The 23,248-nt window shown below is 35.4% G+C and overlaps 1 protein-coding gene across 2 annotated transcripts in view; it reads left to right on the top strand.

Moving 5' to 3' along the window:
- Positions 1–23,248, top strand: part of MYCBP2 (MYC binding protein 2) — a 261,683-nt gene that overhangs the window by 121,042 nt on the left and 117,393 nt on the right. For both annotated transcript variants that reach the window (XM_061133295.1, XM_061133296.1), the window contains 10 exons: positions 4,238–4,410; positions 5,357–5,482; positions 5,571–5,698; positions 8,625–8,716; positions 13,098–13,232; positions 14,558–14,641; positions 15,814–15,910; positions 17,929–18,121; positions 18,621–18,895; positions 21,256–21,477. In XM_061133295.1, the coding sequence (XP_060989278.1) occupies positions 4,238–4,410; positions 5,357–5,482; positions 5,571–5,698; positions 8,625–8,716; positions 13,098–13,232; positions 14,558–14,641; positions 15,814–15,910; positions 17,929–18,121; positions 18,621–18,895; positions 21,256–21,477 (1,525 nt within the window). The remainder of the gene's footprint in view (positions 1–4,237; positions 4,411–5,356; positions 5,483–5,570; positions 5,699–8,624; positions 8,717–13,097; positions 13,233–14,557; positions 14,642–15,813; positions 15,911–17,928; positions 18,122–18,620; positions 18,896–21,255; positions 21,478–23,248) is intronic.

The raw sequence follows: 23,248 nt of genomic DNA, 5'->3' as shown, positions 1-23,248 counted from the left end.
ACTGTTAACTACCCTGCTATCACAGTGCCTCTCCGGGACCTTTCCAGTATAGTGCAGCAGTTAAAAGCATGCATTCTGCGCCAGACTGCCTTAAGTTTATCCCACTTGCACACACTGCTTTCTTTGTCACTGTGGAGAGGTTACTTTGACTCTGTGTGCCTTACTTTTCTCATTTATAAAATAGGGATAATAATGGGACCTCATAGGCTATCATGAGAATTGAAGAACTTAGGGCAGAGGCAAGTAGTAAGGTGCGATGGAAGACTTTGTCACTATCATTATCATGAGCAGTTTCATGTTCAAGAGTTCTCTTGTTCATTATTTTTAGTCTGTCAGCAGTCTTATCTGTGTTGTACAGAATTCACTCTATTTCTTGGTTCTGTAAATATATAATTATTACCAACTGTGTAGATGAAATTATGCCAAAGACAGTACAGAATAAATAAAACCAATGAACTTTGCCCTTTAGGAATGTACCTAACAAAATTCCCATGTTGGTAGAGAAATATACTGGTTTATCAAACTCTGGGAATTTTAAAAATGTACAGATGGATACAGGTACACAAGCAGTCCAAGAAATTATATTGTATTTGTTTAAAATTTACTGTGGTGCTTTATATACATGAGTCAAGGAAGGAGTTATCCCAGATTTCTAGCTTTGATGACTAATAAGGCAGTCATGCCTTTACCAGAGTGGCACATCACAGGACTTGCTTTTTCTTCTCCCTTGAGTTGTTTATTCAGCCAGCCTTAGTTGGCAGTCGTTCCTAGTTTCCTTTCTAACAGCCAGCCAGGTCTTAAAAGCCCATGTTTTCTATCAGTTGTGAGTCATGATTCCAAGTGAAGGAGTTACAGTGCTTCCAGGTTGCTGACAACCTGGTTGCTATCTATTTGGGCATTCTGTGGGGCAACTTGGAGGCCAGAATTTAATTGAGTAGTGCTTGGTGGCTCACATGGTAAAGCATCTGCCTGCAATGCAGGAGACCTGAGTTCGATCCCCGGGTTGGGAAGATCCCCTGGAGAAGGAAATGGCAACCCACTCCAGTATTCTTGCCTGGAAAATCCCATGGTCAGAGGAGCCTGATAGGTTATAGTCCATGGGGTCACAAGGAGTTGGACTCGACTAAGCGACTTCACTTTAGATTCCCTAGCAGCGATATACAGGATGGATTAGATAACAAGAGACTAGGGGTGAGTAGTCTTAAAGTGATTCTTGTGAGGACATAAGATCCTGAGAACCAAAATCAGAGTGATCACAGTGAAATAAATGGCAGGGATAGAGAAGCAAATGATGTAAAGATGGATTTTGTGTTCAATTATTTACTGATTAGAAGTCGGTACACGAGACTTAGTTACCAAAGAGCGAGCTCTGCTTTGGACCTAGGTTTAAATTGATGTTTTGTTTTCTATGATCCTTATAATATGTTTTAGTTTTAAACGAAGTAAATTTGCATTAGTAGAATAAAATGAAAGCTGACAGTATGGAATTTGTTTCTGGATACACTTGATAGATTAGAAATGCATTCTCTAACTTAGAAATAATGGTAGGAGTAGATTCTAATGACATAACTAGAGTCGTTTCCCTGGAGCCTTAACAGAACTGCGACGTGTGGTATGTGGTTAGGTGAACCTTGCCTTTTCCACATATGGTGGTAGCAGGGGGACAGGTGATCTCAGATGCCTGGCCAGGTCTCTGATCATTTACCCCCTTATTCCAAAACAGAGATTAAAACATGAAGAGCAGTCTCCTCCTATGTTTCAGTAAAACAAGCTGGAAGTTGGAGAGTTCCTTTCATTATGCTGACTTCTGGCAGCTTCGTGTCCGTTGTGTTTTTCAGTAGGGTACCTGCGTTTTACTCCATCACAGACGCTGCAGATTCAGTATTAGCTTGCTTTGACTTTCCTTCCTGTCCGAGCCTGCGTCCTTTTGTATTCTTAACAATAGCTTCTCCTCAATAATTAGAAACTTCATGCCTGTAAAGAGCAGATGAATGTTAGTAGCAGCTTTATTTTTCATTTCAAAATTTACAGAACTGACACATGAATCTGTGTTGCTAGTTTTTTAAAAGATGAAGCAAGTATACAAACAGTAAGAATGATGTGGTCCCTCTCCATGTCTTTTTTTCTCCCCCATACCAAATGCCACTAACTTCCTCCATGGGTTACAATATTAAGTGTAGTTTATTTTGTGTGATACCTCTCAAAATACATGTCTTTTGCTTTTTTTATATATAAATAAAAACTGCAAGTAGCAGATTGATAGATTAAATTAAAAAGCAATAACCCAATAATATTAACTGCTGCTAATTATAGCAGCAGTTCATATTTTCATAGAATTTATTCTCTGCAGGGTATTATTTTTAAGTATGTGTTAAAAATAATTTTTAATTGTGGTAAAAAAACATAAAATGTACTATCTTAGTCATTTTTAAGTGTACAGTTCAGTAGTGTTAAATATAGTCACATTGTTGGACAGTAGATCTCCGGAACATTTTCACTTTGTGAAACTGAAACGTATGCAGAGAACACCTATTTCTCCCTCCCTCCCACTCCTGACAGCCACCTTTTACTCTGTTTCTGTGCCTTTGCCTTCAGATACGTGAGTGAAGTCATGCACTGATTCATTTTGTGACGAGTTTACTTCACTTAGGATCATGTCATCAAGGTTCACTCACGTTGTGGCCTGTGACCAGATGGCGTTCTTTATTTCTTTCTAAAGCTGGATGGTAGTTCTCTGTATGTTTCTACCACATTTACTTTATCCCTTCACCCAGCAAAGGATGTTTGGGTTCCTCCCACCTCTTGGCTATTGTGGATAATGCTGCTCTGAACATGAGCATACAGATATCTCGTCAGGATCCTGCTTTCAGTTCTTTTGGCTGTGTACCCAAAGTGGGACTGCTGGATTTAAGTGCTTATATATTTAGTAAGCTTGGATCATCAAGTGCTATTGATTGAGATCATCCTTTCTAAACTGATCTGAAACGTCAGCTCTGTCTAACATGAGTGAGATTTTCTAGAGCATCAATGCCTTCTGTGTAGACATCCCAGCTGTAAAAAATGAGGATTTGTTCTTCCTTCCCATGTACTTCTGTGCCTGTGCTTTAGAAACTGTGTAAAAGATTGTCCATAGCAGCATTTTTTTATAGTAGAAGACTGAATGGTTTTCATATTCTGCTATCGATAATAAAATGGACAAACAGTTGTGATATAGTCACATGAGGTAATTCCCTTACAACAGTGAGATTGAGTGAATTTGCAGCCACATTGCACTGTGTAAATACAAATTGTGAGAATATTCTTATGTTTGAAGGAAGAAAGCCACAAAAGAATACACAAAGTATGTATCGTGTTCATAGACAGTTCAAAACACAAAACTTAAATAATATGCTATTTTGATACAAACATGGAAAGCCATAAAGAAAAGCAAGAAGATAATAAACTTTTGAAATTCAAGATACTTGTTCCTTTTGAAAGGGGAAGGAAAGGAATTGAGTAGGGAGGATGGCAACAGGATACTTAATAGATAAATTATAATGTTCTTTTTACTAGTGTACATCATGTCATTATTCTTCATACTTTATTTTAAAAATATTTTGTTACTGTTCTTTTGCATTAACTCAGTAGTTGATAAAACAGCTTTTCCCAAAAAAGCTTAAAAAATAAAAGAAGTGGAGACTGCTTTTTTAGAATTTTGTTATGGAAGAGATGAAAGGAATGAGATAGTGGCAGGATGTCATTGTGGGTTCTTCATAGTTTTTATGATGCTTTACTGTTGATTAGTAAGATTCAGCATCTACATTCCAAAGAACAGCATTCTGTGTCCCTTGCCCACTTTTGGTTTGGATTATCTCTTGTTGGGTTGCAGGAGTTCCTCTCCACTCTGGATATTGTTGTTCAGTCTCCTGTTTGTTTCATGTATTTTCTTTTGACTTTATACTTTTTTTAATGGAGCTTTGCTGTGCAAAAGTTTTATATTTCTAAGTACACATTAGACTTTAAAATATACTCTTGCTCTGTTATCATGCAATAATGTGATACATATTTGCTGTTTTGTTCAAATTTTTTATGGTGACATAAATCATTTTATATTTTTAGCTCAGATATGGAAAGTAATGAGCTACATTTTGTCCTGTTTAAGCTGGCTATATTATTCTCTTTGTGTCATCAGTTTTGCTTAATAAGTTTTTTAAAAATGAAACTGTATGTTGAGATGCTGTAATCTTTTCCTTGAAAGGTTTCGGCCAAGCTCTAGAGAACTGTGGTGTTACAACGCGGTGGTTGCCGATGCCCGACTTCCCTCTGCAGCAGACATGCAGTCCCGATGCAGCATTCTGAGTCCCGAGCTAGCCTTACCGACGGGCTCGAGGGCTCTCACCACCCGCTCTCACGCAGCTTTGCACATTTTAGGTAGGGCTGGTGTCTGATCATCAACTAATTTTCCTTAATGTGTCCTGAAGAGTTTTTTTTAAAAGAGTATTTAAATTTGTGTATCATTCTGTCATGTTTGTTAAATAATAATGTGCTAGGTGCAAAATAAGTTAAATCTAACTTTAAAAGGTTAATCTAACTTAAAAGGTTGCTCCTACAGAAAAAAGTACATTAGGCTTAGACCAACACCATGAAAGATTTATATATTCCCAAATATAAAGCAACCCTGAATATAATTTTCCTAACAGGTAAATCTTTTAAAATAATGTTTTTGCTTACTATTAATACATAAACTTTAGTGAAGCAGGTTAAATATTCAAATATATAATTACAGTGTTTAATTTTTATGCATTATTTTAAAATAAATTCTATAAAATATTTATGAATTTTATAATTACCACTTCTGTCTCTTCTTACGTAACAGTTTTCCACAGCACATTAAGTTTACTTCTAATAAATTAATTTGAGATATAGCACTTTTACAACATCTGGTAACCATTGTAAACATGCCAAACTAGCATTGATTAAGTTTATCTCAGGCTACTATATCTTCCTCAAGTAGTACCTTAAGAATCAATCTGAAGTCTTAATCATTGTTAAGAAGAAAAAAAGAATCAATCTGAAGTGATTCATAGAGTTTGATAAATGACAGACCTTGTAAGGACTCAAATAAGCTCTTGCAACTTTTCAGAGTTTTGCACGAAACATTGTCATACAGCATATATTTAAATATGATAATTACGCAAGCAGAGGGTAATTTGTATTGGTTTTAAGTATCTTCCATGAAATATTGAAGCATGGTATAAATTTGTTGAGCACATTTAGAGTTTGCTGTTTTAATTTATCGCCTCCAGCATCTCAGATATCACGAATACTAGGGGAAGTGTTCATTCAAGCAGTTGAATTTTCGTTTGTTTGATTTTAGGTTGTCTTGATACCTTGGCAACTATGCAGGATTTAAAAATGGGTGTTGCGAGCACAGAGGAGGAAACTCAAGCAGTGATGAAGGTTTATTCCAAAGAAGATTATAGTGTAGTAAACAGGTTTGAAAGTATGTACATTTATGTTGAGGAAATACTGTCTTATAAATGAATTATATGGATGTTTTAAAATGTAAATTATCATTTGCGTCTTTTTAGGTCATGGAGGGGGCTGGGGCTACTCTGCTCACTCCGTGGAAGCTATACGTTTTAGTGCCGACACCGATATTTTACTTGGTGGTCTTGGTCTGTTTGGAGGTAGAGGAGAATATACTGCTAAAATTAAGGTAAGCAGTCCATTCACACTGTTGTTCTCTGTGTTTGAAGATAATGATTTTAACTTGATTTATTAATTTGTAGAATACCTCCTCTAATAAAGGACCTGAGGAAGCATTGCTACAATCAAATAGAGTAATAATAAATCATTAACTCATGAAAAATTCAGAAGTCGAGTTAAAAAGGAGTAAAATAAATAGAAAATGATTTGTCAATAATTTTAGGTTGAAAAAGGCATTAACAGTCAATCTCAACCTTCTGTGTACCTTTCTCTGTGTCTACTTTCTTGTAGCCATTTTAATGACAAGATACAGGGGCATTTTGATGTGACTTTAAAATTTTTTAGCGTTTATATCACCAGATGCTATGTAAACATACATCATCACCACAGACATATGGGGACCAGGGATGAAGTGAGTAAGGGGACGGATTCCATCTGGTAGAGAGTCAAAAACCAATCAGGAGTCATAAGTTTACTGCACTATACATGTCAGAAAGGGCCAACTGTTACACTAAGTAAAGGATCTACTCTTTAAAATTCTTTAAGTCTTTAAAAATTCACTGATAGCTTGAATGTTCTGTTGTCACGTTATCTGAGAAAAAGAAAACTTGTTTATTCCTTAATTTCAATAGCAGGCTTCATAAAAAACTTCTCAGTTAGATGCTACTGTAGCCTCAGTCTTTATCTTCCTTGCCTCAGTCAACACAATTTAATCCGGTTGAGCTTTTCTTTGATACAGTTTCTTCACATGGCTCCCAGAACACCAGGCTTCACTTTGCTCTGGTCTCATTGGCTGCTCTTCTTAGTCTCCTGCTGGTTACTCATCATCTTCCTGATCTGTAAATATTGGAGTGCCAGAACTCAAAGTCTTGAACATCTTTTTAAAGTCTAGTCACCCCACAGTGATCCAGCCTGATGGCTTTAAGTGTTTTTCTTTTTATCACTCTTACACTTAATAGACCTCCAAAGTCATTTATACAACTGCCTACTCTGCATCTCCATGTGGATAGCTAACAGGTATTTGGGGTATAACATACTCAAAACCAGGCTTCTGCCATCTTCTCTAAACCTCCTATTCTGTTGTCCTTCCCCATCCCATTTAACGGACTCACAATAGAATTAACTTTATTATTCCAGTTGCTCAGGTCAAAAATCTTGAAGTCCTTCTTGACTGTCCTCTTTCTTTGACATCCCACATTCACTCTAGCAGCAGATATTGTTGGCTGCACTTCAAAAATCAATCCCGGATCTAACTACTTCTGAAAACTGTCCCTAGGACGAGGTTGGTCCAAACCCTGACCACTTGGGTCAGCACAGAGTAGCCTCTAGTCTGTCCTTGCTCCCTTCATTCTGCTCTCCGCAGAGCAGAGTGATTCTCTTAGAATGAGCACCAGAGTATGCCACTCCTCTGTCAGATTCCTGCAGTGTCGTCTTGTATTCGAATAAAAACCAGGCCTTACGAGGGCCTGAAAAGCACCACTGGAATTAACTTTCATCACCTCTCTGCCCTTATGTTATACTAGTTAATTCACCACAGTCTAGCTACACTGGCTGCCTCTCTTCCTCAATCATGCTGGGCACAATCAAACTTCAGGACCTTCACACCTGTTACTCCCCCTGACTACAGATCTTTATTCCCGTACCTGCATGGCTGACTATTTCTTTACCTTAAGATCTCCACTGCCCGATGAGCCTATTTAAAACTGTACATCCAACAGCCCCCATTTTTTGTTGTTTGCCTGTGTACCCCTGTATGCCTGATTCCTGCCACCCTGCCTGGCACACAGTATGTGCTCAAAATTATTTGCTGAACATAAACAGCAGAGCTATAGGGGCAAGTTATTAAGGACCTTTATATCATGCTATTTACAATGAAGAGGAGGGAAACCATTGAAGACTTTTAGGCTAAAGAAGTATTCTAATCAGATATGCATTTTTAAAAGATAACTATGGGTTATTAAAGAAAAGCAAAAACTTTTAACTGTGGACTATGGGTTAGAACAAGGAGAGAAAGGAGAGAAGAATTAATTCGTTCATATTGAATTCTTTCAGCTAGTAACACTGGAAACACTGGTGGCACTGACAGTGTTTGGTACCAGCAGTAGAATAGATACAGAGCTGGTGGAGAGACATGGAAAAAAAGGATTATCCCAGGGTTGGGTTTTTTTTTTTTTTTAAATTTATGGCTGTTTCAGGTGTTTTGTGGCTCCTGGCATCTTCACTGTGGCATGTAGGATCTTTCATTGTGGTATGAGGGCTTCTTTTTAGTTCTGGAGCCCATGGCAGGTAGGATCTTAGTTCCCTGACCAGGGACTGAACCCACATCTCCTACACTGGCAGGCATTGGCAGATGGATTCTTTACCACTGAGTAACCTGAGTGCTTTACCTTCTGTTATTGCTATTCATCATCTAATATTTTTCTAGCCTTTTTTTGGGGGGGGGAGGGGGCTGTGGTATATGAGTGTTCTACAAGTATCATTTCTTTTAATTCTCACAGTTACAATGAAGTAGGCACTGCTAGTGTGTCCATCTCCCTTCTATGGATGAAGAAACCGGATCCAAGGATCTCATAGCTAGTTACATGTTAAGGCAAAATTCTACTACATTTGGAAGCTCACTTAGAAATTAGAGTTCTCTTAGCTCCTTCAGATGTTTATTATATCTGATAAAGAACATTTTTGGAGCATTTGATATAAGTAGGTGAATATATAAAGCAAGAAAAACTGAGGTTAATATAGACCATAAGACATTGTATATGTTTCTTAATTTAGATATATAGATTTGTTTATTTCACTAAATAAGATTTTTTTTTTTTAAGCTGGCACTCGTTTACATGTTGTCATCTCCAGTGTATATTAAAGACACAAAATTATAAGCACATTATTCAGCAGATTTATGTGATTGTGATCACAATGAGCTCTTCTCCTTTCCCCAGCTGTTTGAGCTAGGTCCTGATGGAGGCGATCATGAAACTGACGGAGACCTTCTTGCAGAGACGGATGTCTTGGCTTATGACTGTGCTGCTAGGTAAAGATCTCTTCAGTATTCATTGTAATCGCTGCATACTTGATATGGCAAGTTTATTATAAATGAATAACGTGATTTAAAAAGGAAGTTTTAAGTAATCTGTGATCAGATGCTTAAGAAACTAAGTTATGTACTAGGTGGTAAGTGTTGCTTTTAACAATAGTACATTAAAACTAGAGTGTCCTTCATATTTGTATTTCACAAGATAAATTGACTTTCTACACTGGAGATGGAAATATATGTATATTTTGCACACATATTTTCGTGCATCACTTAGAGAACATCTGATATGCTACTCTAGTGATGCAGTCCAATTCTTTACTACCAGTAGCGTTATGTGTACTATGTCCAGTAGTCACAGTGGGCCATCCTTTAGATCACCTGCATACTCTCACACCTTGACACCGGGCCTGTAGTGTTTGCTTGGTTATAGCACCATTGGAGAGGTGGCCGGCTTTACTGAAACCTCAGGAGTAGCCAGAATCAGGATGCTTGCTTTTAAGGGTTTTGTTAAATAAAAGAGAGGCAGATTTTATGAGTCTTTCTGTGCAATCCCAAGAATTACCTCAGCACTGTGCTATGATAAATCAGGGATGATGTGAAAAAGAAATGAATGGAACTTCATGATAATAGGAACACACGGTCCTTCACCACTCACTATGTTAAGAAAACCTGTGGCATTCATAAGCTTTTTGCTAATTAAAATGTATCTTTTCTAAAACTGGTGATAAGGCATTGAGTTTGCTTTCAATAGATAATACTTTGTGAACAAAATAGTAAACCTAAAGAAAATTCCGACTGTTTCTTCACTTTAGGCATTAACCAATATGGGGAGATACTTTTCCAGTAACTTTTATGTTATCCATGAATGAAAATTAGGGAAATTTCAGGAAGGTTAATTATTAAGTAATTTTTAGTAAAGCCTTAAGATAGGGAAATTTCAGGAAGGTTAATTATTAAGTAATTTTTAGTAAAGCCTTAAGGTAACACTGTCGTCATATTTTGAACAGATGATTATAAGTCAAAAATGCAGTATATGGTTTTATATAGACAGAATCGTCTAGATTTTCGTCATTTGCCTACTAATGAAGCCCAGATCCCTATGGCCAGCATTAGAGAACTTCGATAATCTTTAACAGCCTCTTTAACTTTCTGCCTATTACTCTTCTTTATCTGTCTTGGTGCTCTAATCCTACTGGACACTTTGCCCGTTCCATACCTGTTTCGTACTTTCAGACCTCTGCAGAACTGTTCTTCCCCTTCCTCAGTATCCTCTGTTCTCTCTATCCCAGCTGCAATAAATGCACATTCCCTCCACTCCGTTACTAGGACTTTTCAACTTGGGTGTGTATCAGATTCTCTTTATTTGTTTATGTATTTTTTTTTTCTTTCCTCCTAATTTAGTAAATTTTTTGTGTAGTTACTGTGTGACAGGCTCAAGCCAAACTTTTTGTTTCAACTCAGTTCTCAAAGCAGTCCTATGACCTGGATATTACTGTTATCCCTATTTTCAAATAAGGAAATTTGAGTCATTGAGTCACAGAGAGAATGTAGTAACTTGTACAAGATCACGCAGCTAGTGAGTTACAAAGCCAGGCCTTCAACTCAGGCCATCTGATTCCAGAGCCCCCAGAACACTTCAGTTGAATAAATCTATTTTAAAATTCAGTCTTCCTGAAAAAACTATCAGTTTTTTTGATAACAGTTAAAGGTCATCAAAAAGGCAAAATGCTTGTCTGAGGAGGCCTTACAAATAGCCGAGAAAAGAAGAGAAGCAAAAGGCAAAGGGAAAAAGGAAAGATACACCTATTTGAATGCAGAGTTCCAAAGAATAGCAAGAAAAGATAAGATAACCTTCCTCAGTGATCAGTGCAAAGAAATAGAGGAAAACGATAGACTGGGAACAACCAGAGATCTCTTCAAGAAAATTGGAGGTACCAAGGGAACATTTCATGCAAAGACAGGCACAATAAAGGACAGAAATGGTATGAACCTAACTATGGTATGATACCTAAAATGGTATGAACCTAACTAAGCAGAAGATACTAAGAAGAGGTGACAAAAATACACAGAAGAACTGTACAATAAAGATCTTCATGACCCAGATAACCACGATAGTGTGATCACCCACCTAGAGCCAGACATCCTGGAATGAGAAGTCAAGTGGGCCTTAGGAAGCATCACTATGAACAAAGCTAGTGGATGTGATGGAATTCCAGTTGAGCCTTTCAAATCCTAAAAAGATGATGTTGTGAAAGTGCTGCGCTCAATATGCCAGAAAATTTGGAAAATGCAGTAATGGCCACAGGACAGGAGAAGGTCAGTTTTCATTCCAATCCCAAAGAAAGGCAATGCCAAAGAATGTTCACACTACCACACAATTGCACTTATCTCACACTCTAGCAAAGTAATGTTCAACATTCTCCAAGCCAGGCTTCAATAGTACATGAACTGAGAACTTCCACATGATTAAGCTGGATTTAGAAAAGGCAGAGGAACCAGAGATCAAATTGCCACTTCCACTGGATCATAGAAAAAGCAAGAGAATTTCAGAAAAACATCTACCTCTGCTTTACTGACTATGCCAAAGCCCTTGACTATGTGGATCACAACAAACTGTGGAAAATTCTTCAAGAGATGGGAATATGAGACCACCTTACCTGCCTCCTGACTAATCTGTATGCAGGTCAAGAAGCAACAGTTAGAAATGGACATGAAACAACCAACTGGTTCCAAAGTAGGAAAGGAGTACATCAAGGCTGTATATTGTCACCCTGCTTATTTAACTTATATGCAGAGTACATCATGAGAAACACTGGGCTGGATGAAGTACAAGCCAGAATCAAGATTGCTGGGAGAAATATCAATAACCTCAGATACACAGATGACACCACCCTTATGGCAGAAAGTGAAGAAGAACTAAAGAGCCTCTTGATGAAAGCAAAAGAGAAGAGTGAAAAAGTTGGCTTAACGCTCAACATTCAGAAAACTAAGATCGTGACATCCAGTCTCATCATTTCATGACAAATAGATGGAGAAACAGTGGAAACAATAGCTGACTTTATTTTTGGGGGCTCCAAAATCACTGCAGATGGTTGCAGCCATGAAATTAAAAGATGCTTGCTTCTTGGAAGAAAAGCTCTGACCAACCTAGACAGCATATTATAAAGCAGAAACATTACTTTGCTGACAAAGGTCCATCTAGTCAAAGCTACGGATGTGAAAGTTGGACTGTAAAGAAAGCTGAGCACTGAAGAGTTGATGCTTTTGAACTGTGGTGTTGGAGAAGACTCTTGAGAGTCCCTTGGACTGCAAGGAGATCAAACCAGTCCATCCTAAAGGAAATCAGTCCTGAATATTCATTGGAAGGACTGATGCTGAAGTTGAAAACTCCAATACTTAGGCCATCTGCTGCGAAGAAGTGACTTATTTGAAAAGACCGTGATGCTGGGAAAGATTGAAGGCAGGAGGAGAAGGGGACAACAGAGGATGAGATGGTTGGATGGCATCACTGACTTGATGAAGATGAGTTTGAACAATCTCCAGAAGTTGGTGATGGACAGGGAGGCCTGGTGTGCTACAGTCCATGGGGTCACAAAGAGTTGGACACAACTGAGCAACTGAAATGTAAAAGTCATCTTATTTTAATATGAAAGTTTTATATTTTTAAAGCACATTTTAGAATTCACAATGTAGGGGACGAAAATGTCTTGACCATAACACAACTGTTATTTGTATATTTCAATTGGAGGATAATCGCTTTATAATGTTATTGGTTTCTGTCATACAACAATGCGAATCAGCCATAATCATATATATATATATATATATATATATATATATATATATATCCCCTCTCTCTTGAGTTTCCCTCTTCCCTGCCACCCCTCCCTTCTAAGTTGTCACAGAGCACCAGGCTGGGCTCCTTGTGTTATGTAGCAACTTCCCACTATCTGTTTTGCACATGATAGAGTGTGTGTACATGTGTGTGTTGTGCCTGTGTGCTACTTTCTCGATTTGTCCTACCCTCTCCTTCCCCCACTGTGTCCACAAGTCCGTTCCCTACATCTGCATCTCCATTCCTTCCCGCAAATATGTTCGTCAGTGCTGTTTTTCTTGATCCCATATATATTTGCTTTTTCTCTTTCTGACTTCACTCTGTATAGCAGTCTCCTGTATAGTTCATCCACCTAACTCCTGCTGACTCAAATTTGTTCCACTGTCCAGACTTTTTAAAATAGAGGGTTTTTAATGTTGTTTGACAAGAATCTTATAATACAATGTATTTCATGTTTTGCTTATAAAAAGGATTTTAAAAAGTAAATGTCTGTACCAACGAAGTGCGGAGGCCTTGTCTTTGACACTCTGATTTTCCTCTTAGGGAAAAATATGCAATGATGTTTGATGAACCAGTCCTCCTGCAGGCAGGCTGGTGGTATGTAGCCTGGGCGCGAGTGTCAGGACCCAGCAGTGACTGTGGATCTCACGGACAAGCCTCTATTACCACAGATGATGGGTAAGCAGAATGTTTTCAGCATTACTTAAGCAACTCTCAGTTTTGTTAGTTGAATGTTGATTTGAAAGCTCAGAGGTCTTTTAGTAGGATAAAAAAAATGTTTGTAGGTCTAGAACATAATATGACCAGCTAAAAATTAAATTCGTGTAATATCATGCTAAATAAAGTAAGACAAAATGAGAAGATATTCTGATATTCTTTGCTCTTGCCACTTGGCATTTGTATGTATTTCTGGCTGTTACAATGTTTAAAACCTTATACCAAAATTAGAAGTTACATAGAGGGAAATGACAAGAATAGTTAGGAGTCTGGAAACTAGAAAAAAGAAATATATACTTGCTATAAAATTTGATAGTGTTTATGAAAATACAGATTGCAAAGCTTTCATGATATGAGATGATATAGTTTTAATAAAATGTAAGGGGAAATTTACTGTCTAAATTTCAAATGTAGAGTTCTTCCCAGTTTATAAACTGCTTTCATACATTATATCTCATTTGATGCTCTCAACAACTTTGTGAAGGGGTTATTAGCCCTGTTTTTACAGTTGGGAATAAAGAGACAAAAGGTGAAACAATTTTGCGTCAAATTGTACAGCTGCTGTGTGGCAGAGCCAGATCTCCACCTGGGGTTTCTTGACTCCAAGTCTAGCCTACTCTGTACTCTGATTCATATGAAAGAGCTATCATTAATAAGAGAAGTTCAGTTTATTCTTTATCATTCTTGAGCATTAGCTGTTTGAACTGGGTATATTTTATATAGTTTGATTCAACTCAGAACTGACCAAAAAAAGAGCAGACTAATTTATGAGATAAATTCTGTGTTCCTGAATGTACAAAGTAGAATGTTGTAGAGAAATGAAGTCTGTTATCCTAACATATCCTTTTCAGATTGTATGGTAAAACTGAAGAGATCTTTTTGATCCTGTACTGTATTATTCCTATATACAGTTGATTCAACCTTGGAATATCATAGCATTTTAAGCTAAAGTTTATATCGTATCTAGTTTAATAGATTTTAAACTGTATGTTGAAACATCAATATTTTGGTAAAAATGTTGAAGTTGAAGTTGAAGCTGAGCTTTAACATAAAGGAGGGATCAGGCAGTAGCTCCAAATCAGGTTCGGGTCTTTCATTTAACGCATTAAGCTATTTGGAGCTAGAACTGAAATCACAGCAGTGTCTTTCTACTTTTACTTTTTCCCTTGAAGGATGAATTTCTCTTCAGTTACATAAAATTTGAAAACATGATTGTTATGTTTTTCATTTCCTTTCATGAATCTTAAATCATGTTGTTTTTAGTTACATTGTTATTTTTTTCTCAGGGTTGTTTTCCAGTTTAAAAGTTCAAAGAAATCAAATAATGGCACAGATGTTAATGCTGGTCAGATACCTCAATTATTATACAGGTATTTAGCATATTTATAGTTAATTAACATGGTTTATTCTTTTAATATAATGCACTAGAATTACTATAAAATATGTGACATAGTAAGGGAGAAATTACTTGAAGCATTCAGCACATTATAATATACCATTAGAAACAGAACAAAAACATCTAAGTTTTGTATACCTTTAAGGATTTTTTTACCTGAAGGTTAATTTTAGTAAAATGTCACTAGTGATTCACATTATCTATATTATGCCTATAATATTTTAATGACTTATTTTTTTAGTCTTGATTTTCTCACCAATTTCAGAATGTTTTAAACTAATGAAATTTATCTTAGAGAAATGAAATCTGAGTATTAGGGACTTTTCTATTGTAGGCCTAGTTGACTTATTCTACAGTTTTATGTTTCTTGTTCATCTTGTGATAGAATGAATTGGAAAATCCCTTACTGCTGAAAAGTTTCTGCCTTTAATTAAAATATCAAATGATAGCTTGTTCATATAACATACTATTATATTTTAATATTATTTAAGAATTTTACTTACTTTATGGGAATTGAGGCATATATGGGAGCATTGCCTATGTGTGTATCCATCTATTTCTAGGAGGTTACTGTAATAATTTTTGGATGAAAGAATTTAAATAGATATAAACCATTACTAAATAATAACATTCTTATTTTAAGTAGTAAATATAAAAGGAAATAGCTTTAGAACAGTGATTCTCTCTTCCATATCTTTTCTAGTAATCTCTTTAAGAACCTAGATGGTATAACCTGACTTTTTCCAAGAGGAGATTTTTATTTGCTCTTTTGCAATCTGTTATAGTCAGTATTTGCCATGGGTAGATTTTGAACATTACTAGTTGCTTAGTCTACTCCTGGGTACAGTTACTAGCATTTAATAGTAACATTACTAGAAAACATAAGTTATGTTTGCTGTCTGGTAGGAGAAGAGAGTTTCTACTACCCAGCCTTACAAAGGTGGCATTTAGAAGATGAACTGCTTTGCTTATGTGCTAAAAATTTTGCTTAGCATGGAAAATGTTTATAAAAAACCCCATAATGGGATATTTGCCTAACAAAATACTTAAATGTTTAATTTACTTTGCTATTGCAAAAATGTATGTTTGAGAAGAAAATGTCATTGAACTTTCCAATGTAAGTTTATGTGTGTCTGCTACCTTCAGACTTCCAACTAGTGATGGCAGTGCTTCAAAGGGCAAACAGCAAACCAGTGAACCTGTACATATTTTAAAGAGATCTTTTGCAAGAACTGTCTCAGTGGTAAGCCATTTAAAAAAATCTCAGCTTTTCTGTCCAGTGTTCAGTTTTGTTCTGAGATTTGTTTGTAGTAGTTTTGACATCCCAGGCCAAAGAATATGCACTTAAAATAATGTGAAAATAGAGGCGTTCTGTGTGTATGTGTGTATCTTATATACACACTGCATCTTTATTCCTTCATCTGTCACTGGACAGTTAGGCTGCTTCCATGTCTTGGTTGTTGTAAATAGTGCTGCTATGAACATTGGGATGCATGTATCTTTTCAAATTAATGATTTTCTCTGGATACATGCAAAGGAGTGAAATTGATGAAAAATTTCATCAAATATACGACAGACGAGCTTCCCTAGTGGCTCAGATGGTAAAGAATCTGCCTGCAGTGCAGGAGACCCAGGTTTGATCCCAGGGTCAGGAAGATCCCCTGGAGAAGGGAATGGCTACCCACTCCAGTATTCTTGCGAATACTGGAGAATTCCAAGGATAGAGGAACCTGGCCAGCTACAGTTTATGGGGTCACACAGAGTCGAACACGACTGAGTGACGAACATACTGCAGATATTCTATGTTGATACACTAGCTCTGTCTGAATTTTTTAATGTTTGCATAGTATTCCATAGAATGATGTACTTTCTTTCTTTTTTTTTTTTTCGATTGTGCCACACAGCTAGGGGATCTTAGTTCCCAAACAGGGATAGAACCTGGGCCTTCGGCAGTGAGAGTTCAGAGTCCTAACCACTGGACAGCCAAGGAATTCCCAGCAGATTGATGTACTCTAATTTATCTAATTCTGTTCCTATCAAAGGATTGTTTGTGTCTCGTTTTTTACTTTTACACAGTTGTCTCTTTGTACTTGAGGGGGGATTGGTTCCAGGACCCCCCACATATACCAAAATTCCTCGATACTCAAGTTCCTTATATAAAGTGGCATAGCATTTGTGTATAACCTACACAAATCCTCCTGTGTTCTTTAAGTCAGCTCTAGGTTACTTATAATGCCTAATGCAATGTAACTGTTATGTAAATAATCCTTGGCATGCCACACATTCAAGGTTTGCTTTTTGGAACTTTCTGGAAATTTTCTTTCCTAAATATTTTTGATCCTTGGTTTGTTGAATCTTCAGGTGCGAAACCTTTGAATACAGAGGGTTGGTTTTATATTCATCTCTGTAAATATGTGTCTTTGATACTTACATACTTCTATGAATATTTCTGCTGGAAGTGAGCACATTTAAATTTGGATATATATCAAGTCAAATACACCTTCCAACAGGTGTGCTTTGAATAAGGGACTCATAAGAGCTTTGGCTCCTTGGTACCTTGACATCCTTTCAGTATTAAGATCCGTTTGGTGTCTTTTGACCCAATAAGTATCTTTGCCTTTGTTATGTCTTTTTCAGTGATCTTTTTTTTTGTGCTGCCTGGTAATTCTTTCATATTAATGTCTAAGTGGTTTTGTGGTCATTAGGTAATTGTAATTGTAATCTTTGTAGAATAAATTTATTCATTCATTTCTTTAAAAACTTAAACTACAAACCTTTGTTCTTGGTACTGTCACACCAGAGGACTGAGATTTGGTAGAGATGAGATTTATTTTGAGATTCGTGTCGTATCCATCGTCATGTAAGCATCATAAAACCTGCAGGCCAACTGGAATGGCAAACTATGCTCACCACCCTAAACCCATATTCTAGAATTTTTAAAGATCCAAATAAGTGTTTTTTGTATTTCATAAGTCAATTTTAATCTCCTCTTAACTTGTTTATCAAGATTTGGCTATAGTTTGTATTGTAAAATTTAATATGTAGATATAGAGTAAGTGATTTTTTATTTTTGTTAGGCTTCAAAGATGTTCCTAGTGGTCATTTAATGAATGAACTAATAGAATGTCTATTATTTGGGTTACTGAAACTCAGTAGAAACTTCAAGATGAACTTTTCAAGTTGAATGTCATCTTTCCATTTGAGTCAGCCTATAGTATGATTTAAACTAATTGGTATCTGTTTTTTCATATTCTGGATTAGGAATGTTTTGAGTCATTGTTGAGTATTCTTCACTGGAGCTGGACCACCTTAGTCTTAGGAGTTGAAGAACTTAGAGGATTAAAAGGATTCCAGTTTACAGCTACGCTTCTGGATTTAGAGAGACTGCGCTTTGTAGGCACCTGTTGTCTGAGGTTATTGCGTGTCTATACCTGCGAAATTTACCCAGTGTCAGGTATGATGCATTTTTTTTTTTAATGACCTAAGGGGAGAAAATGTTTTGAGACATTGAAGAGGTTTGCATAGGGATTACCATGAGTTTAAGATCCCCAGCTGCCTTTATTTTAACCTGCTCCTGAGTTGAGTGGAAAAGGTTGGCTTGTTGTGATGCTCATATTTACTTATAAAGAATATAATAGATTACATGTCATTCTGATAACAAAAAGTCACATTAGGCTAAAGTTATCTACTCTAATAAAGTGTTATTTTAAACAGATTCTGTCAAATCAGAATATTTTTAATGACTGATTTGGACTTAAGTGCTGAAACCACTGCAAGTTTTTTTTTTCCCTATTTAGATTTTTAAAAGAAATACTTTTGGACCAACATGTGATCTCTCTTGTTTCATTTCTAGGTTATGAATAGCCATATAGGAAGTTGCTTGAAATATGTTGAGTGTTTTCATACGTATTTATTATCCTAGTTAATTATTTATTTGCTTTCTCCTCTTAAAGCTACAGGAAAAGCTGTTGTAGAAGAAACTAGCAAATTAGCAGAATGTATTGGAAAAACCAGAACTTTGTTAAGAAAAATTTTGTCCGAAGGAGTTGACCACTGCATGGTGAAACTGGATAATGACCCCCAAGGATATCTCAGTCAACCCTTGAGTCTTCTAGAAGCTGTCCTTCAGGAATGTCATAATACCTTCACTGCCTGTTTCCATTCTTTCTATCCAACTCCTGCCTTACAGTGGGCTTGCCTTTGTGACCTGCTGAATTGTTTGGATCAGGTAATCTTAAGTTTGTAAAATGTTAGTTGAAAATATGATATATTACTTAATACTTTTCAAAGAAAATATATTTCAGTTGCCTTAGCCTTTCCCTTGTATAAAAGGTATATTAGGAAATCAGTTTGGTATATGTGACTTAAATAATCAAAGTTAAACAAAATTTTCTATTTGCTTTATCCTTTCTCAGTTACGGAATTGGCAAGCACGTCATACAGATGCTGGGTTGCTTTTTGAATCTGTGAGTGAGCATGTGTGTGAGAGCAAGGGCAGCTTATGATAGCTCCACTCCCATATCTCCGGAACAGTCAGGAGAGGGACTGTGAATGACTTTGCATGCTAACGTCATTCATTCGCTCATGAGGGAACTGCAGCTCTCATAAAAGTGTATGCCCCAAATTAGTTTCAAATACCTGAGCAGAATACTGGCAGAACTAAAGGGAAAAGTAGACAAATCACATTGATAGTTGGTGACTATGGGTAATTAATAGAACACAGAACTCTTTCAGTAATTAATAGAACAACTGGACAACAAAATCAGTTCGAATACAGAAGATTTGAACAAATATCCATCACCTTGGCCTAATTGATATTTACAAAACAGAATGTGCAGGTTCAATGTACATATTCTTTTAGGTATACATGTTATGTTAACAGAGGTAGATTGTATGCTAGGCCACAAAATAAGTCTTAGTATATTTTACAAGATTAAGATCTTAAGGTGTTTTCAAACCACAGTAGAATTAAATTCAAAATTAAATGTAAATTATATCAAGGAAAACACCAAATATTTGGAAAGTAGGCGACACTTCTGAGTAACCAGCAAATCAAAGAAGAATTCCAAAGGAAATTAGACATTTTCACACTGAAGATAAAAATAAAGCACAGTTTGTGAGAAGTAGCCAGTGTGTTGCTTGGAGGAAAATTTATACTTTTTATTATTTTTACTAGCAAAAAAGAAAAATTTAAAATCAGTGACCTAAATTTCTACCTTAAGAAACTAGAAAGATCAAAACAAACCCAATGTAAGAAGAAAAGGAAGGAAATAAAAAAGTTAAACATTAAAATCAATGAAATAGAAAATAGAGAAGATTAGAAAGTCAAAAGTTGGTTCTTTGAAAATAAATTTTTTAAACTCCTAGAAAGTCTGAGAGATGAGAGAGAAAGAAAAAACTCAAAATATCAGGAATGAAATTGGAAATATACCTATAGATCCAACAGACATTAAAATATTATAAGGGAATATTATGAACAGTTTTATACCAATAAATTATCACTTTATATAAAGCATACAAATTTCTTGAAAATTACAACTTAACCAGGACTGGCACAACAAGAAATAAAATAATCTGAATGTTTTTATGTCCATTAAAAAGTTGAATTATTTAAAACTTAACCACAAAGAAAACCCTAGACCCAGATATTATCATTGATGAAGTCTATTAAACATAAAGGAAAGAAATGACTTTACAAACTCTTTCAGAAAATATAGGAGGCAACACTTCCAAACTAGTTTTTCAAGTTACACCCATCCTGATACTAAAACCTGATAAGGATTGTGAAAGAAAAAATATTATAGACAAATATACTTAAAAAGATGGATATTAACAATATTATCAAATCAAATCCAGCAATATAAAATGTGTATTATACCAACTGAAGTTTGTATTAGAAATGCAAGGTTAGTTTTGCCTTTAAAAATTAATGTAATTGATAATTGAGTTGTTATTACAAGCATATTAACCGAATGGAGAGACTAAACTATATGATCCTCTGTATATCCTGCATATCCTGTGTTGATAAGTTCTTAATACTTTTTTATGAAATCTTGCCAAGTGTGATAAATTTTCTGAATAAGCTGTGTAATAAGATGACATACTTTTGTGATCTTAGTGAAATGCTGCTGCAGCGGCGTAACAACATTAAGCTACATTAACAAGAGGTAGATATCTTCTTATAGTAGCACCGACTGACTAGTCATTTATTATTTGAGGGAAATGGTTTCAGTGCTTGTTACTGGAAATAACTTTCACTGTATACTAATTGGGACCTTTATGAAATCATTTTTGAGAAATTGTACTAGAGAGGACTGTGATTCTGAGGGTCAACAAATATATAAATAGTACAAGAAGCTGATTTCTTGACTGTATTTAGTCATTTTCCAGCTTCATTGGGGAGTAATTTAAGCAATTGTGCTTAAAAGCATTGATAATAATAGTTTATTATTCTATAACCAGACAGAGTGACCGAGTGCTAGAAAATTTTGGTATGATTTAAGGTTGTTTGCCTTTTATATATCCAAAAGCTTGGATTATCTTGATGCAGTATTTCTTTGGCGGGGTGCATGTTTTTTTTTTTTAAAGGATATCCAAGAAGCAAACTTCAAGACGTCAAGCAGCCGGCTCCTTGCAGCTGTGATGTCAGCTCTATGTCACACGTCTGTCAAGCTGACTTCCATCTTCCCTATCGCATATGATGGAGAAGTACTGCTACGGTCAATTGTTAAACAAGTTAGCACAGAGAATGACTCCACACTGGTTCACCGATTTCCCCTTTTGGTGGCACATATGGAAAAGCTCAGCCAGGTAGGTCTTTTTCTGAAATATCATCCATACTGAAGTAATAAAACTGTAAACAGAGACATACTTAGTTTGGTGCTTATTCTTCTGCATAGGTAAGTGTATTTACCAAATAATGAGTTTTGCAAGAAGAGTTAAAATTAAGAAAAAATTTTCTTATGTTTAGCTGTAAATGAGCAGTTTTTTTCTCTGAATTTTTAATTTCAAATGATCCCTAAGCCATACAAAATTTGACAGACTTACGAGATAAATTCTTGTGTATTTGTTTTTTGCCAAACCATTTAAAAATTGGAGATACTATAAGCAAACTTTTACATTCTAAAACAATATTTTAGATTGCCAATATAGAATTTTAGGGAAATAGATAAGTTTTAAAACATTATTTCTACAACAATTTGGTATATTAAAACAAGTATTATAAAACAGTAGTCATAGGAAACATTATTTAGTCATTGCTTCTGGTTTATTAGAAAGCATTGTGGAGAAAAGTTAAGTATGCATGGAAACCATGTATAATTACTACCAAGTTGATGAGAAGTAATCTTTTTTTTTTAGAAGTAATCTTTAAAGGTAAAAAAGGATACAAAATACAACAGTTATACCAATTATTGTACAGTAGTAGTTTTCTAGTAACTGAAGCAACAGAAAAATTATGAGAAAAATTTCAGTGACATAGAGAAACAAAATAGGACAATAGTGGAATGGGAAGCAAATTTGCAGTTAATGTCATACTTTGGCAGGATCCCAGTAGAAGTGATAGAAATAAATATGAAGCACTGTTAGAGAGTAAGCCAACATGGGAAATTTTTCAGTCTTAACTAGTAATTAAATGGGGATGAAAGTTTGATGATGGTATCAATATATTTCTAAAAAATCAGGAAAAATAATTTTTTTCTCTTATAAAATCCTGTGCTGGTAAGATTGTAAGGAAACCACTAAACTTATAGATGGTTTATAGCATTATGTAGTGTAAGTAATCCTTTTCTTTCAATCTTTTAGCAAGTATTTATCATGTACCTGCTATTTACTAGGCATTTATTAGGTACTAGTTGAGACGGGAATTAAGATAAATACAGCTCTTGAGTTGAGGACCCATAAACTGGAAGGTATTTTTTAAAAATAACTTGTGAATTAAGTAGTGTGTGTGATGAATATTTGCAAAGGAAATTACCTGAGGAAGTAATTGGAAGACTAAAGCTATATATATATGTATTTTATTAAAAGGAAAAGTGAAAAACTTAGAGCCTCAAATGTCCATCATTAAGTGAACTAATTGAATTTGGATATGTCAACTTGATAAAATATGGTTCTATCAGTCATTAAAAATAACCATTTACATTTAATATCAAGGCATATGTTTGTTAAGTTTTTAAAATAAAAAGTCAAAAATCAAGGTATATATATATACACTGTGGTGACAAACTATGTAAAATATGAATGCAAAAACACATATTTTGAAAGAGAATACTAGAAGTAAAGATAATGTTTGGGTGATAAAGTTTATGGATAAGCTTTGTTTTTCTTTTGGGATTCCCTTTAGTGTTGCAGTGTTTTCCTTAAAAGTACAGTAAAACTTCAAGATATTAAAAGCATTTTAGAACTGCTAACATTTGGTAATTATTGAAATTGATTGCATATTCACATATCTATTAATCTGTGACAATATATACTGATTAGTATATTTTGCTTTTTAATGGATAATACAGAATTCTATCATTTGGAAATAGCATAATATAAATAATCAATACTTTTCCCTCTATATAAGTATATTTAGATT

Source organism: Dama dama, chromosome 30 (genome assembly GCF_033118175.1).
Source record: "Dama dama isolate Ldn47 chromosome 30, ASM3311817v1, whole genome shotgun sequence".
NCBI classification, from domain to species: domain Eukaryota; kingdom Metazoa; phylum Chordata; class Mammalia; order Artiodactyla; family Cervidae; genus Dama; species Dama dama.
The sequence above is the reverse complement of the archived record's forward strand: the minus strand, read 5'-3'. Positions and strand labels throughout refer to the sequence as shown.